Source organism: Takifugu flavidus, unplaced genomic scaffold, assembly GCF_003711565.1.
Source record: "Takifugu flavidus isolate HTHZ2018 unplaced genomic scaffold, ASM371156v2 ctg507, whole genome shotgun sequence".
NCBI classification, from domain to species: domain Eukaryota; kingdom Metazoa; phylum Chordata; class Actinopteri; order Tetraodontiformes; family Tetraodontidae; genus Takifugu; species Takifugu flavidus.
In genome coordinates, this window is record NW_026622122.1 from 1 (window position 1) to 14,379 (window position 14,379).

The following is a 14,379-nucleotide window of genomic DNA, read 5'->3' on the forward strand; positions in this document are numbered from 1 at the left end:
CTAATGTCGCTGCTCTCCTCCACAGCCAGGGAAGATGCCATGAAATCTTTCCCCTTTTTCTCCAGCTGCTCTTTTAGATTGAGGGACAACAATGGTGTTTCTGCTCAGGCTCCCGTTTCAAAAGAGTTGCCTTTTGTCTGGGCAAACTTGCTCACAAACTCTAAGCATGCAGTGTTTGATGAATCCCCCTCTGGAAATGGCCGGGCTGATTGAGCGATCTCTTCTGCCAGAATCAAACTGGCCTTGACAGCAGCCTCGCTTTGAGATTTGGCTTTTCTGAACAGAGCCTGTCCAGATTTGAGGCCTGGTTTTAACTCCTCAACCTTCTGTAGCTTTTGTTCCATGTCCATATTCTTGTCTTTGTCCGCGTGTTTAGCTTCATGATGCCGTCTCAGATGATATTCTTTCATTACCGCCACCCTTTCTCCACTCAGAAGACACCCAGGTTTCCCAGCTGCCTCCGTGAACATGTGCTCCCACTCCCACCTTGTTTGAACCCCCGGTTCTCAGTGTCCACCTTCCGTTTTGCCATTTTATGGGTATCTGAAAGTTAACTTTTGCTGTTATGCTAATGACTACTGATAAATAATGAAATGAAGCCACCTCCCGCTCAGACTGTCACCGTTGCATTGTGGGAAATGTAGTATTGGCCTGTGTAAAACATCTGCGGCCTGTGGGCCGGTTCTAATAATAAATCAATATCATCCCGGGGGCCATAGAAAACCCTCGACCTTGACTCTGACATATGAGCTTTAAATGATTTCTTTTGACTCCCATTTATTTGGCTGTTTGGATATCATCTTTGCTAGTGTGTGTGTGCGCACACGCTCTATGGAACTGGCATAAAGGATGTTAAAATTAGTCTAAATTAGTCTAATTAAATAAAAATGCATCCATTCATCATTCCCAACAGGCGGTGTTTGATTAGAAACTCTTTCTGAACTCTGGTGCTCTGAAACATCTCCGCTTCCATTTTCAGCTGTTTTTATTCTCAATAACATCAAATCATCCATCCATCCAAATCGTGGTCCTGTTGGACCACCAAAGGACAAACACTTTCCATTTAGCACGGACAAAAAAACCCAAATCCTGTTTAGCAATGAAGCTGTGGGGAGAGTTTGAGGAGCGTTTCTGAGGAACACGCTGCCATATTGGGTCCAAGCTGCTGGGGTTTTTGTTGTTTCCAGGTGAATCGGTGGGCAGCGGCGTTACGCCTGTCTCTGCCCCCCCCCCCTTCTCCCCGTGGTCGTGGTCACGCCGGGCATCTTCACTGGTCCCGTTTTAAACAGGTTCTGTTGGGAACAGGTGTTCTCCAGAACTGTATTCCAGGCTGCTGTGCTGAAGGGCTGTTTTCAGTAGCAATAGAGCCAGAGTGTGCCTGCTCCATATGAACCCCCCCAGGCCGCGCTTTCCTCCTGGCTGAGCCATAATCAGCTCTGGATGGACTGGTTCACGCTTGGACTGAGTCAAGATTTGATCGCTTGACTGATGCTTACAGTTTTTGATCAAACCCCCATCTGCTGATTCCAGGAGATCTTTAAAGGATCTCAGAGCTTCAGATTTATGAAGCCTGCTCAGCCCCCGGCAGCGCTGATGAAACCATTTCATTCCTTCAAAAAAGCAGAACATGAAGCTCCAGAAAAGGTTTTTGGATCAAGTTTCCAACAGAACGAGGACAAGTGGGTAAAAGCGCCACTTTAAAGCCTCCAGGCCTCAGAAAACATCCACCTTTAGGATGCCTGACTTTAGAGGATCGTCGGTTCGCTCCGAGCACAAGAACAAACATGTTTAACCTCAGTCCAAGAACATCTGACCTGAAATGATCAAAAAGCTTCAGCGTAAAAAGATGGTGGAGAGAAAGCTGCTGGGAGGTTCTCAGAAGAGAAGTGGCATTAAAGCCAGCTGGAAGAGTCCAGCCTGCTTCCTGCTCCTCCAAACAGGCGTCTCCACACCAACACTGAGGAACACGGGCTTCTGTTCTTCCTTCTTCTCTTCTGACTATTGTGTTTGATGAATGCAGCATCCACTCACTGCCCCCCCCCCCCCCCCCCTCATTTACACTGCTCCTGGTTTCACAATGCTCCTCAGACAGATGCAACCAGAGACACTGATGCCGTCAGACAATAAACCTGAGTGTTGTTGTGTCCGGTTATTAACATGTTCCATGCTTTTCCTTCTGCAACTTTTTAGTATTTTTTAGATCCTCCTGTAATAAAGAACTAAAGGCTGACTGTTGTCACGTGACCTGTCTCCGTCTGTGTCCGATGATGGAACCTGCCTGGAACATCTGGTCCACAGAAAAAGCAAAACAGCTCACAGAACTGGCCCAGTTTAGACCCAAAAATGACAATAAATAATGAAAATGTGTGACGCAGTAGAACAATGGACGAACTTTCTATTGGTCATTGACAGTTTCACTCATCGTCATCAGAATTCATCAGAAATATTCAAACCAACAAACTACACAGAACCGCAAAGTTTAGAGCTTAAAGGGAGCGACAGGTGAAGATTTAAAGCTCAACGCAGCTGAAGAAGTTCCAAAAAGGAGAAATATCATGTGGTGCTTTACCGCCACCCGGTGGACACGCGTGGAACTGCAGACAATAGTTAAACGCGCTCCGACACATTCTGACCTCTGCTGCTCCTCCTGGACTCCAGGGCTGCAGAAATATGCTGCTTTTACAAGTCTTTCAAATCTGTGAGGCATCATAAATCTTATTTATTTATTTAACTAAGTTAGTCAGTTTTAATTTAAATGCAAAAACATATTTATGGCATTAAAATAGCGAAACAACTCTTAATCTTGAACCCTCCCAGAATGCTTTTATAGTAGTGGAATATTAATCAACAGCCATAAAGTTGTTCATTAACAGAGGAAAAAGGAAAGGTAAAAGTTTTCCTTTCAGACTGAGCAGGAAGACTGAAGACCGACAAGGTGAGTGGAAACGAAGAGCATTATTGAAAAGAATTGACAGTTGTGTTTGGAGATAAAATCAAGATTTGAAAACATTTTGTTACTATTGAAGAGCTGCATAGAGCAGAAGAATTCTTGGCTTAAGAAAATTCAACGAGACTTCATATTTAGTTTTAGCACAAAACATCGTTATACATTATAAATGAAGAGGTCTTATTTAACTTTCTTATAGTCTGTCTTTAGTTATAGTTGAATAGTCTTTCTAAGTGAAGTTTAGTTTATGTTTCTGCTCTTTGCTACTGATCCTAAAAGAACTTTAAACCCTCCCAGAATGCTTTAATGGTAGTAATATATACGGCATGAAGCTGTTGATTAGGTTTTAAAAGTGAAACTATTCTGTTCAGACGAAGCAGGAAGAGCGACAAGGTGAGTGTAAAGTGAGTATTATGCTGTTAATGTTGTTAGAGAGTCTTAACAGGTATTAACAACATTTTAAAACTTTTTTGTGACAGGTGAAAAGCTCTTAGAGTTATTAGAGCTGTTCAACAGTCCAGGTCACAGCTGGATATTTTGATATTACCTGTCAAACAACATCTAATCGTGGGCAAGTTAGCATCTCTCAGCCGGACCAATTTAAGACAATAAACTAATAAATAAATCCACACAGGATCACAGGACACCAACAGGATTTTGGGTTCATGTTGCACGTTTTTTCTCCCAGTGGTTTATTGTTCTATGTTGTGGAACCACTGTGAAAGAAATGCAGGAGTGGGTGTCATTTCTTTCATCTATTTTAAATAGAGCAGTGATCTTTGAGGACTTGGATCATAGAAATAATTGAAGAGGGGAACAAAGGAGGGAAGTTAAAAAGTCCTGACTAGTATGTTTATGTAGCACCAGATAATTTAGTGGCTGCTGAAAGACAGTCCTTTCACCATGTTGGCCTGTGGAAAACCAGTGTTGTGGCCCGATGGACCAGCGTCCCCGTCGTTGCCGGACCACCGTTGGCCACCAGTTGGGTTTTGGGATCAAAGTGGGGGCGTTTCCTGTATCCGGTTCTCCTCACGGATCCATGACTACAACATGTTGCTGCAAGTGCAGAGACGTTTGCTCTGGAAAGAACTTTAGAGCACATTCAGTGCTGCAGGATGAGGGGCTGGAAAAGGTGCCAGTTCTTTTCTCACTGCAGGAAACAGTTAAAAAAAGCAGCTTCAACTCTGAAAACATGAAAATTATACAGAGACATCATTGATTTATTGATTCAGTTGTTATCCAGAATGGATTAGAAATGTTCCTGTTTGATAAAAATGCAGTGAATTGGGATTATTGAACTCCAACCTCTCCAGATTATTTACCTTCATCACAGTCTCATCACTATTTCTGATGTTTCCTCAGGATGGACGAGGACAGAGCAGAGTCCACAGTGCCCAGCTGTGTGTCCCTGAAGAGTGACATGTCCAAAGCTGGAGTAATAAACTTCAGAAGTTCAGAGGAAATGTAAGAAAACTAAAGCGTGATGATGTGTTTGTGTGGCAGCTGTTAGTCACATTAACAGCAGCAGGTTGTGAGTTTATTATTGGAGATGTTTAACACTTAAACCTCAGACAGTCATATAGTTACAGACTTAATGTGAATATTGTTGATTAGAAACAAGAATCAGGTTTAAACTGAAAGATGAATTCAGACATAAATGCTGGAACAATATTGAGTCTTGATCAGGTTCTTTCATCCTATAAATCAAAGGACTAATAGAGATGTGTTTCATAGTGAGAGGGGGGAGCACATCCTATCAAACTGGGACCAGGCAGCTCCACCAGGAGAGTCCTCTTGTTCACAATCTGGAAGCAGATCTGGAGATGCTGAAATGAAGCCCAAACAAAGTAAAACTGTTCAATATGAGATTTAATTTGTGATGTCATGAATTTGTAGTTGTGTTGATGATTTATTAAGATGGAAATCATTGGTTTACTTATGTTCAGGAAGTGATCTGCAGGAGGTGATAGAAGGTCATAAGATGAGTCTGAAGAGAAGATGTGAACATGTGACTGAAGGAACTCATGAAGCAGGAAGTGGAACCCTGCTGAACAAGATCTACACTGAGCTCTACATCACTGAGGGACAAAGTGAGGAGGTGGACACACAACATGAGGTGAGACAGCTTGAGAGAACCTCCCAGAAGAACATCCAGGACACTCCAATCAAGTGCCAGGACATCTTCAAAGTCTTATCTGAGCAACAGAGACACATCAGAGTGGTTCTGACCAACGGTGTCGCCGGCGTTGGAAAAACCTTCTCAGTGCAGAAGTTCAGTCTGGACTGGGCAGAAGGTTTGGAGAACCAAGACATCAGTCTGGTGCTTCCGCTCTCATGCAGGGAGCTGAACTTGATCAGAGATGAGCAGCACAGTCTTCTCTCACTGCTTCTGTTTTCCATCCAACATTACAGAAGATCAGAGCAGAAGATGACTGTGTCTGGAAACTTTGTTCATCTTTGATGGCCTGGATGAAAGCAGATTTTCACTGGTTTCAACAACCATCAGCTCATCTCTGATGTCACACAAGTATCGTCCGTTGACGTGCTCCTGGTGAACCTCATCCAGGGGAACCTGCTTCCCTCAGCTCTCATCTGGATCACCTCCAGACCTGCAGCAGCCTATCAGATTCCTCCCTCGTGTGTTGACAGGATCACAGAAGTACGAGGCTTCACTGACTCCCAGAAGGAGGAGTACTTCAGGAGGAGGTTCAGTGATGAAGATCTGTCCAAGAGAATCATCTCACACATCAAGGCCTCCAGGAGCCTCCACATCATGTGTCTGATCCCAGTTTTCTGCTGGATCATGCTATAGTTCTGGAGGACATGATGACCAGAGACCAGAGAGGAGAGCTGCCCCAAACCCGATGACCTCTATCACACTTCCTGATGGTTCAGATAAAGAGGAAGAAGCAAAAGTATGGAGGAAAGAGACCAGGGAAACTGACTGACCTCTACTCACACTTCCTGAGGGTTCAGATAAAGAGGAAGAAGCAGAAGTATGGAGGAAAGCAGAGACCAGAGGAACTGACTGAGGCTGATAAAGAACTCCTTCTGAAGTGGGTCGGCTGGCGTTTGAACATCTGGAGAAAGGAAACATCATGTTCTACTCAGAAGACCTGGAGCGATGTGGACTGGACGTCTCCGAGGTGTCGGTGTACTCAGGAGTTTGTACAGAGATTTTCAATAGAGAGAGTGTGATCTTCCAGAAATCAGTCTACTGCTTTGTTCATCTGAGCATTCAGGAGTTTCTGGCTGCCGTCTACATGTTCCCCACGTTACACCAGGAAAGACACAGCGGTTATAAGTCAGTTCCTAGAATATTCTGAACCAATCACATCTCTTGATGACTTCCTCAGGAGAGCACTAATGAAATCTCTTAAAAGTAAAAATGGCCACCTGGACTTGTTTGTTCGCTTCCTTCATGGTCTCTCTCTGGAGTCCAATCAGAGGATCTTGGGTGGACTGTTGGATCAGATGGACAGCCACCCAGAAACCATCCAGAAGGTCCTCAACAACCTGAAGGAGGAGGAACAGTGATGAATTCTCCCCAGACAGAAGCATCAACATCTTCCACTGTCTGATGGAGATGAAGGATCAGTCAGTCCATCAGGAGATCCAAGAGTTCCTGAAGTCAGGGGAGATATCAGAGAGGAGACTGTCAGAGATCCACTGTTCAGCTCTGGCCTACCTGCTGCAGATGTCAGAGGAGGTTCTGGATGAGCTGGACCTGTGGCAGTACAAAACCTCAGTGCAGGGACGACGTCGCCTGATTCCAGCTGTGAGGAACTGCAGGAAGGTCGTGTAAGTAAAGATTTCTGGGGCCGGACATCGGCGTTTAAATCAAGCGAGTGGATCATGTCAGGTAGCAATACCCCCTCCAGTGGTCATTCCTTCAATTCTTTATCTCCATTGCAGCGTCCATAAATTAAAAACAACAATTCATCCAGAAATGTTCAACACTGGCTGGATATAAGTTCAAAGGTCAATCCAGACAAACAACATAAGGCAGGAATAATAGGAGCCACAAGTTAACTGACTATCATGAAATTACTGTCATGTCATTAAATAACTTTTGTTTGTTTGTATACATCGTATTCTAACAACAGAAAAACACATTTTAACTAATGACACGTGACTATTTTGCTTCATTTGTTCAACGTAAAAACAGCCGGCCTCGTTGGTTTAAATGGGTGTTTTAGGTCTTTGTGGCGGTTCCGTTTGGAGCCTTTATGTGACCCACAAAGTTGTTTGAGCCTTTCCACACCCGTTAGGTGGCAACTTCATCACTAGCAACAAAAGGTGCAGTGAAAATGATTTGAAGGGAACAGGCAGATGTAACAGAAGCTGAGGGCAATCGATGCAACCAGAGACTCTGATGTCATCGATCGGATCGCTGAATTAAGACTTGACGCACCATCGTACAAATTGGATGAAATGCAAAATATCCAAAGAGCCGATAGACAGATAAAAAGATGCACGTTTCTTTAAAACCATTGCTACAATCATTTTAAATATTGAGTAATTATGAGCTGTTCTAAAATAAGACAAATGTTGAGAATAATTCAGTTGCATTTCAGATCTGATGGTCGTTCAAACTGTTGCTCTACGGTGTTGAATTTAGCTTTTCCAGGAAATGAGCTACATTTGTGTTGAGGTCGATTCTCAGATAAGTTGATTAGAAATCCCAAAGTTTGACTCACTATTTTTGTTCCAAACACAACAGACTGCTCATAGTTTTCTTTCAACGAGTGATTGGGAAGTTGTGGCCTCAGCAATGACGTCAAACCCTTCTCATCTACGGGAGCTGAGCTTAAGATGGAGCCAAAGTCTGACAGATAATGCAGTAAAGTTACTGTCTTCTGGAATGATGCATCCAAACTGCAGACTGGAGACGCTCAGGTCAGGAGGCCTCTGTGGTCTTTTCTAAATTTCTTTTCATTTTCTGCTTTTCTCTTCATTTTCAGATTTAGAAATGTGTTTTTATTTGCCCATTTATTCCTTTTCCAGGCTGTGTTACTGCAGTTTATCAGAGATCAGCTGTGGCTCTCTGGCCTCGGCGCTGAGGTCCAATCCCTCCCATCTGAGGGTTCTGGAGCTGAGCTACATCTCAGTCTAGAGGATCCAGGAGTGAAGCAGCTCTGTGGTTTTCTCCAGGATCCTCTCTGTGAGCTGGAGACTCTCAGGTCAGCTTCCTTTTATCTTCGACATAACTAAGCAATGAAGGCTTCAAGATAAACTCCATTGACTTTTGGAGAAGAGAAGTTTAGTATGAATTTAATGAGCCATTGAAAGTCAATTTTATAGATACTTTTTAACTATGTTGTTGCTGTAATATCCCAGTTTATCAGTGGGGGCCAGAGCTCTCCTGACTCCAGGGCCCTGATTAAATAATGAAATAAAATGAAATAATGATTTTCAGCAAGTGTAATATGACTTTTCCTCCATAAGAGATCATTTCTTGCCATGATTCCTTATCCAGACTGAGTGGCTGCAGGTTATCAGAGATCAGCTGTGACTCTCTGGCCTCGGCGCTGAGGTCCAATCCCTCCCATCTGAGGGTTCTGGACCTGAGTCAGAACCAGCTGAAGGATCCAGGAGTGAAGCTGCTCTGTGGTGCTCTCCAGGATCCTCTCTGTGAGCTGGAGACTCTCAGGTCAGTCAGAGATGATCCAGTACTTTCCCAGGTGTAACTAGTTAGACATAACTGTTTACATGTTTGATCTTTGTTATAAACGTAGTGTTACAGTTCTCAGAAAAAAGACCACACAGGACAGATTTGCAGTATTAAATTGGTTGTGGAAATCTGTCCCATGTGAGGATGGTCATCAATGACTAGAAAGGAAGTATCAGTTGTAGATTTGTCTTGTTTTATTTTAGGCTGGCCACAAAACCGCCCAAACATTCAGACCAATCAAAAATGGTTCTTCCTGTCTTTTAAAGATCAGAAGGAAAACTAGAAACCCCCAAAAGAAAGCTGCTGCAGTGTGCCATGCCCCTTCTCTACTGAGAAAAGCCATCCCAAAAAAGAGAAAAGCCCAAGTGTGAAGTGAGCACCCTGTTAAACCTTGGTACCGAAAGCCTGCAGTCATTCTCATCTTAGGTGGCTTCATTCCAGCCAGAAGCCCAAACCTGCCTCCCTCTTAAAGGGGCAGCAGGTCAGTCCAACCACAGAAACCTTCATGAAGATCTGAAGCTTTCAGCATCCACAATTGTTGCACCTCACTTCCATTGGAGTCCAAATCAGAAGTCAACAAGTTGATTCTACACCGATTCTCACTCACTCACTCATTTTCTACCGCTTGTTCCTCCACTGAGGGGCCGGGGGGGCTGGAGCCTATTCCCACCACAATGGACTGGACGCCAGTCAATCGCAGGCTAACACATATAGACACCACACCATTCACTCTCACTCACACCTACGGGCAATTAGAGTTTCCAATAAGCCTAATCCCCAATCATGCATGTCTTTGGACTGTGGGAGGAAGCCGGAGTACCGGAGAGAACCCACACAGGCACAGGGAGAACATGCAAACTCCACACAGAAAGTCCCCAGCCTCAGTGCCAACCGGGGATCGAAACCGGGCTGTGAGGCAACAGTGCTAACCACCACACCACCGTGCCGCCCCGATTCACACAATGCAACCATTTTAAAAAGGTTTCCATCCATAAGTTTTCACAAAATTTAGATAAATCTGTTGTTCATCGCCTCCTTCTTTTGTAATGATCATTAAAGAAAATGACCTTATTGGAGTTTTTCTCCTCACAAATATGACTTTCTATGAACGATGCAATAAATGCAGCTGCAATCTAAGACAATATGGAAGTATGTGTATATAATAGTAGTGGAAGTAGCTCATAAAATAATACATTTGCTCTTCTCATCGAATCTTTCTGTGTTATTAAAGAAAAACCTGCTCTTAGTCAACAACATCTAAGACATCAACCAAAAATCCTAATTTTCTACAATCTAATATAAAACAGTAGAGAAGAGTCTTTCTGCAGAGACACTGGTGGCAGGAATGCAGAAGTATCACCTGCTCAACTTGGAAGGTGGAGCAGAAACCACCAGCTGAGAAGGTCCTCAGCGAGAGGAAGTGGTGGAGAACCATGAAACTTGCTAAGCTCCACCTCAGCTCCAGAGACGGGCTGAGCTGGAGCTGTGGCACCAGGTATCGCCCAGAAGAGCCTCCAACAAACAAGCTCTTCTCTTGGGAGGAGAGGGCTTTGAATCTCAGCTCAGTGTGCTTGTCTCTAGTAGGTGGCAGCTGCACCTTTTCCTGAGCTCCTTGTTGATGCCCTGAGGGGAATTGATGCTCCTGCAATGTTTTCTGGCAGCATTGAGCTTGCAGTGGGGCAATCAAACACACTGTGGGGGGGCTCTCTTTCCTTCTCTCATCTGGAGAACAAGTGACACCAGCTGCCAATCATTGTTGGAGAAATGTGCAGTCAGGGGAACGATGCGTCCAGACTATAGCCACCCTTCCAGCATCCAGCAGTGTCTAAAACCTTTGATTTGGTTTCACCAGAGAGTGTAGGGATTGCAGGGTCGCTGCAGCATCGCCCACAAGCTATCAGGAGTGGGTCGCTTTGGCCCAACTCCTGACAAGAGTTGAGTGCTATTGAGAAATGTGGTCTCACAAACTTGGAAGGTATTTTGACCCACACACACTTTACATACGCTGTAGATCTTGTCCAACCGCCCTGAAAGAACCCAAAATAGGAACATACGGCAGATAAGCCGGTGCAGGACCAGAGGTTTGTTGCTTGTAAGCTGTGTTTTGCTCTGGTACATGTTGATTTTTATTTGACTTCTCTCAAAATAATTGTTATTTTAGACTAAGTGACTGCAGTTTATCAGAGACCAGCTGTGATTCTGTGGCCTCAGCTCTGAAGTCCAACCTCTCCCATCTGAGGGTTCTGGACCTGAGCTCCAACACGTTGCAGGATTCAGGAGTGAAGCGGCTCTGTTCTGGACTGGAGAGTCCAAACTGTAAACTGGAGAGGCTCAGGTCAGTCTTCATGTTTCTACCTATATACCAGCTGCTAAGATGGTGAAGTGAGGCTGTTCTCAACACTGCTGTGATGCACCACATTAAAAAATTCTTGGAATATCGTGAATTCAGGTCTGACCCAACTAAGAACTAACGTTGGTTTAGTACTGACGCAGATAACATGCAGACCTGCACCGTATAACCTCATCCTGCATTTTTCAGATTGTTTGACTGCAGCTTATCAGAGATCAGCTGTGACTCTCTGGCCTCGGCGCTGAGGTCCAATCCCTCCCATCTCAGAGAACTGGACCTGGGTCAGAACCAGCTGCAGGATCCAGGAGTGAAGCTGCTCTGTGGTTTTCTCCAGGATCCAAACTGCCGACTGGAAACTCTGAGGTAAACACCATTCTCAAAAATGTCCATTATTCCATCCGAGGGTCCTCACACTTTTTCTGATTGTGTGTTGTGCCCAGTTCCTTCAGGAGGGAGGGCCACACGGGGACCACTTATTCATGATAAATTGATTTAAGGACAATGAAAAAGCCCACAGATGGGAACCAAAATTAGACAAAACTAGGTGAGGGTGCCTGGTAGACACCAGCCAACGAGGAGGGAGATGGTGAGGAGACAGGAATCATCTAAGACAGGTTGTGCCTTTAAAGATGAGCCACAGGTGAGATGGATCTCCATGATGAGATGGGAGGGAAAGAGGTGGGAGAACCTGGGAAAAGTGAGGGCCAGAACAATATAGATTCTCCTCTGGAACAGTGCAAACCTGAGAGGTTGGAATTGTGGTAATTACATATTACTATCATTTTTTAACCTGTACTAAATTAAATATTTACAGATCATGCCTTTGATTAACCTTTCAGATTAATACTGGTTTCACTTATAACCTTATAAAAGTTTCCCTTCTTTATTTAGATTAAGGAGCTGCAGCTTATCAGAGATCAGCTGTGACTCTCTGGCCTCGGCGCTGAGGTCCAATCCCTCCCATCTCAGAGAACTGGACCTGAGTGGGAACCAGGTGCAGGATTCAGGAGTGAAGCGGCTCTGTTCTGGACTGGAGAGTCCAAACTGTAAACTGGAGAGGCTCAGGTCAGTCTTCATGTTTCTACCTATATACCAGCTGCTAAGATGGTGAAGTGAGGCTGTTCTCAACACTGCTGTGATGCACCACATTAAAAAAATTCCTTGGAATATCGTGAATTCAGGTCTGACCCAACTAAGAACTAACGTAGGTTCAGTACTGACGCAGATAACATGCAGACCTGCTCCGTATAACCTCATCCTGCATTTTTCAGATAAACTACTGCAGCTTATCAGAGATCAGCTGTGGCTCTCTGGCCTCGGCGCTGAGGTCCAATCCCTCCCATCTCAGAGAACTGGACCTGAGTGAACCAGCTGCGGATCCAGGAGTGAAGCTGCTCTGTGGTTTTCTCCACTTTCCAAACTGCCGACTGGAAACTCTGAGGTAAACACCATTCTCAAAAATGTCCATTATTCCATCCGAGGGTCCTCACACTGTCTGAGTGTGTGTGTTGTGCCCAGTTCCTTCAGGAGGGGGGGCCACACGGGGACCACTTATTCATGATAAATTGATTTAAGGACAATGAAAAAGCCCACAGATGTACCAAAATTAGACAAAACTAGACAGGGTGCCTGGTAGACACCAGCCAACGAGGAGGGAGATGGTGAGGGAGACAGGAAGTCATCTAAGACAGGTTGTGCCTTTAAAGATGAGCCACAGGTGAGATGGATCTCCATGATGAGATGGAGGGAAAGAGGTGGGAGAACCTGGGAAGAGTGAGGGCCAGAACAATATATATTCTCCTTTGGAACAGTGCAAACCTGAGAGGTTGGAATTGTGGTCATTACATATTACTATCATTTTTTAACCTGTAACTAAATTAAATATTTACAGATCATGCCTTTGATTAACCTTTCAGATTAATACTGGTTTCACTTATAACCTTATAAAAGTTTCCCTTCTTTATTTAGATTAAGGAGCTGCAGGTTATCAGGATCAGCTGTGGCTCTCTGGCCTCGGCGCTGAGGTCCAATCCCTCCCATCTCAGAGAACTGGACCTGAGTCAGAACCAGCTGAAGGATTCAGGAGTGAAGCTGCTGTCTGATCTCGTAGAGAATCCACACTATGGGCTGGAGACATTGAGTCAGTAGCTGGTTGAAGCCAGTCAACTCCCGCTCATCTGCTGCATCACTCACTGACCACTGGTGAAGAGCATCTGTGGAAACATCTGCCGTCTACTCCCTCCATAGATGAAAAATTCAGTTTTTAAAAAGCGCTGGTGGACTTTCAGGAGATCAGTCGATGGTCGACAAAGCAGAAGCAGCTTCGCCTTGAAGTTAAATTAGTTCCTGGTATCACACAATGCATCTTTATAAAGTTCTAAATGGCTCCTCGGCCACTCTTAGAAGCATGAAACATTCTCTTAATTGTCTCTTCAAATGTCTGTATTATACGTTACTATTTTACATCATGCCTTCAGAATCTTTAGGGTTTAGTATTTACTGTCTCTGTGACATGGAGCATTGGAATATTTCAGCTGCAGCCAGCAAAAACCCATCAGAATGACGGATATCGGTGGGAACCGCAGCTCATTTGACTTTAGTCAGTCTGTTCAATGTTATAGGATTTATTGCAATCTAATAAAAACTATGAATAAATGTGGGAAATAGGAAATAAAAAGAAGCAAAATGACCAAATAAATCTCCCATGATACTGTACGGTAAATTTAAAGATGTCAAGAATGGAATATCAGCTTAAATGGAATCAAACATAAAGTGAAAAGGCCTCCTTTAAGTTTACTGCAAAAATAAACACAAAATCAAGAGCGACACGCCCCAAAAACGTCTCATTCTCTCTTCTGTCTCCACTCATTCTTTTATATTCTCTTAAGATAATGGGGGCGGGGTCGTGTGATAACAAAACAACCTAATTGGGGACTATATTTTTGTTGCAAGAACTTTGGCTCTTCAGAAGTTTCTATATTGGCTTCCACAGATTGTGCATCCACTAGAAACTCAGTGTTTTTGAGGAACTACCAGGAGTGGCTGGAGTGGAGGCCAATGACGCTATAGCTACATATAGGTACATATAGATCACCGTTATCCTCAACCCAAAAGACCACCAGTTGGCGCAGTAATACTAAAGATAGGAGGTTGTGGTCGTTGCGCAGACGCGGAGTGATATCACGCACAAACGTGCCCTATGTTCTATATACCGTATGTTCGCGACCAAAGGGCGCGCCGTATAAAGGTGCAGCCTCAGTTACGGTGCTATTTCTGTATTTAACACATACATCAGGCGCTCCGGATTATAGGGCGCGGGCATGGTAAAACATACCGCTACGATAGCTTAAAACAGGCATGCTAGCGCGTATTTAGCAATTTTGCAAAAGCCGGCAAGTCGAACACCGA

The 14,379-nt window shown here is 44.3% G+C and overlaps 2 protein-coding genes across 4 annotated transcripts; both read left to right on the plus strand.

Moving 5' to 3' along the window:
* The first annotated feature begins 2,887 nt into the window (after nt 1–2,887).
* LOC130520750 (NACHT, LRR and PYD domains-containing protein 3-like) lies at nt 2,888–5,422 on the plus strand. Its single transcript, XM_057024472.1, has 4 exons — nt 2,888–2,935; nt 4,310–4,411; nt 4,682–4,794; nt 4,894–5,422. The coding sequence occupies exons 2-4, from the start codon at nt 4,311–4,313 to the stop codon at nt 5,406–5,408; spliced, it is 729 nt and encodes a 242-aa protein (XP_056880452.1). The 5' UTR covers nt 2,888–2,935; nt 4,310; the 3' UTR covers nt 5,409–5,422.
* Nucleotides 5,423–7,702: 2,280 nt separating this feature from the next.
* On the plus strand, nt 7,703–13,797 carry LOC130520751 (ribonuclease inhibitor-like). 3 transcript variants are annotated; one of them, XR_008949031.1, is made up of 5 exons: nt 7,703–7,846; nt 7,955–8,130; nt 8,427–8,600; nt 10,783–11,334; nt 12,940–13,797. XR_008949031.1 is itself a non-coding variant. In XM_057024474.1 (3 exons), exons 1-3 carry the CDS (start codon nt 7,812–7,814, stop codon nt 11,000–11,002), a joined length of 429 nt encoding a protein of 142 aa, XP_056880454.1. In that variant the 5' UTR covers nt 7,739–7,811; the 3' UTR covers nt 11,003–11,063. The 3 variants fall into 3 exon arrangements, 1 of the variants encoding a protein (XP_056880454.1); XR_008949030.1 differs by lacking the exon at nt 12,940–13,797 and adding an exon at nt 11,863–12,188; XM_057024474.1 differs by lacking the exons at nt 7,955–8,130; nt 12,940–13,797 and having other exon boundaries at nt 7,739–7,846; nt 10,783–11,063.
* Nucleotides 13,798–14,379: the final 582 nt, after the last annotated feature.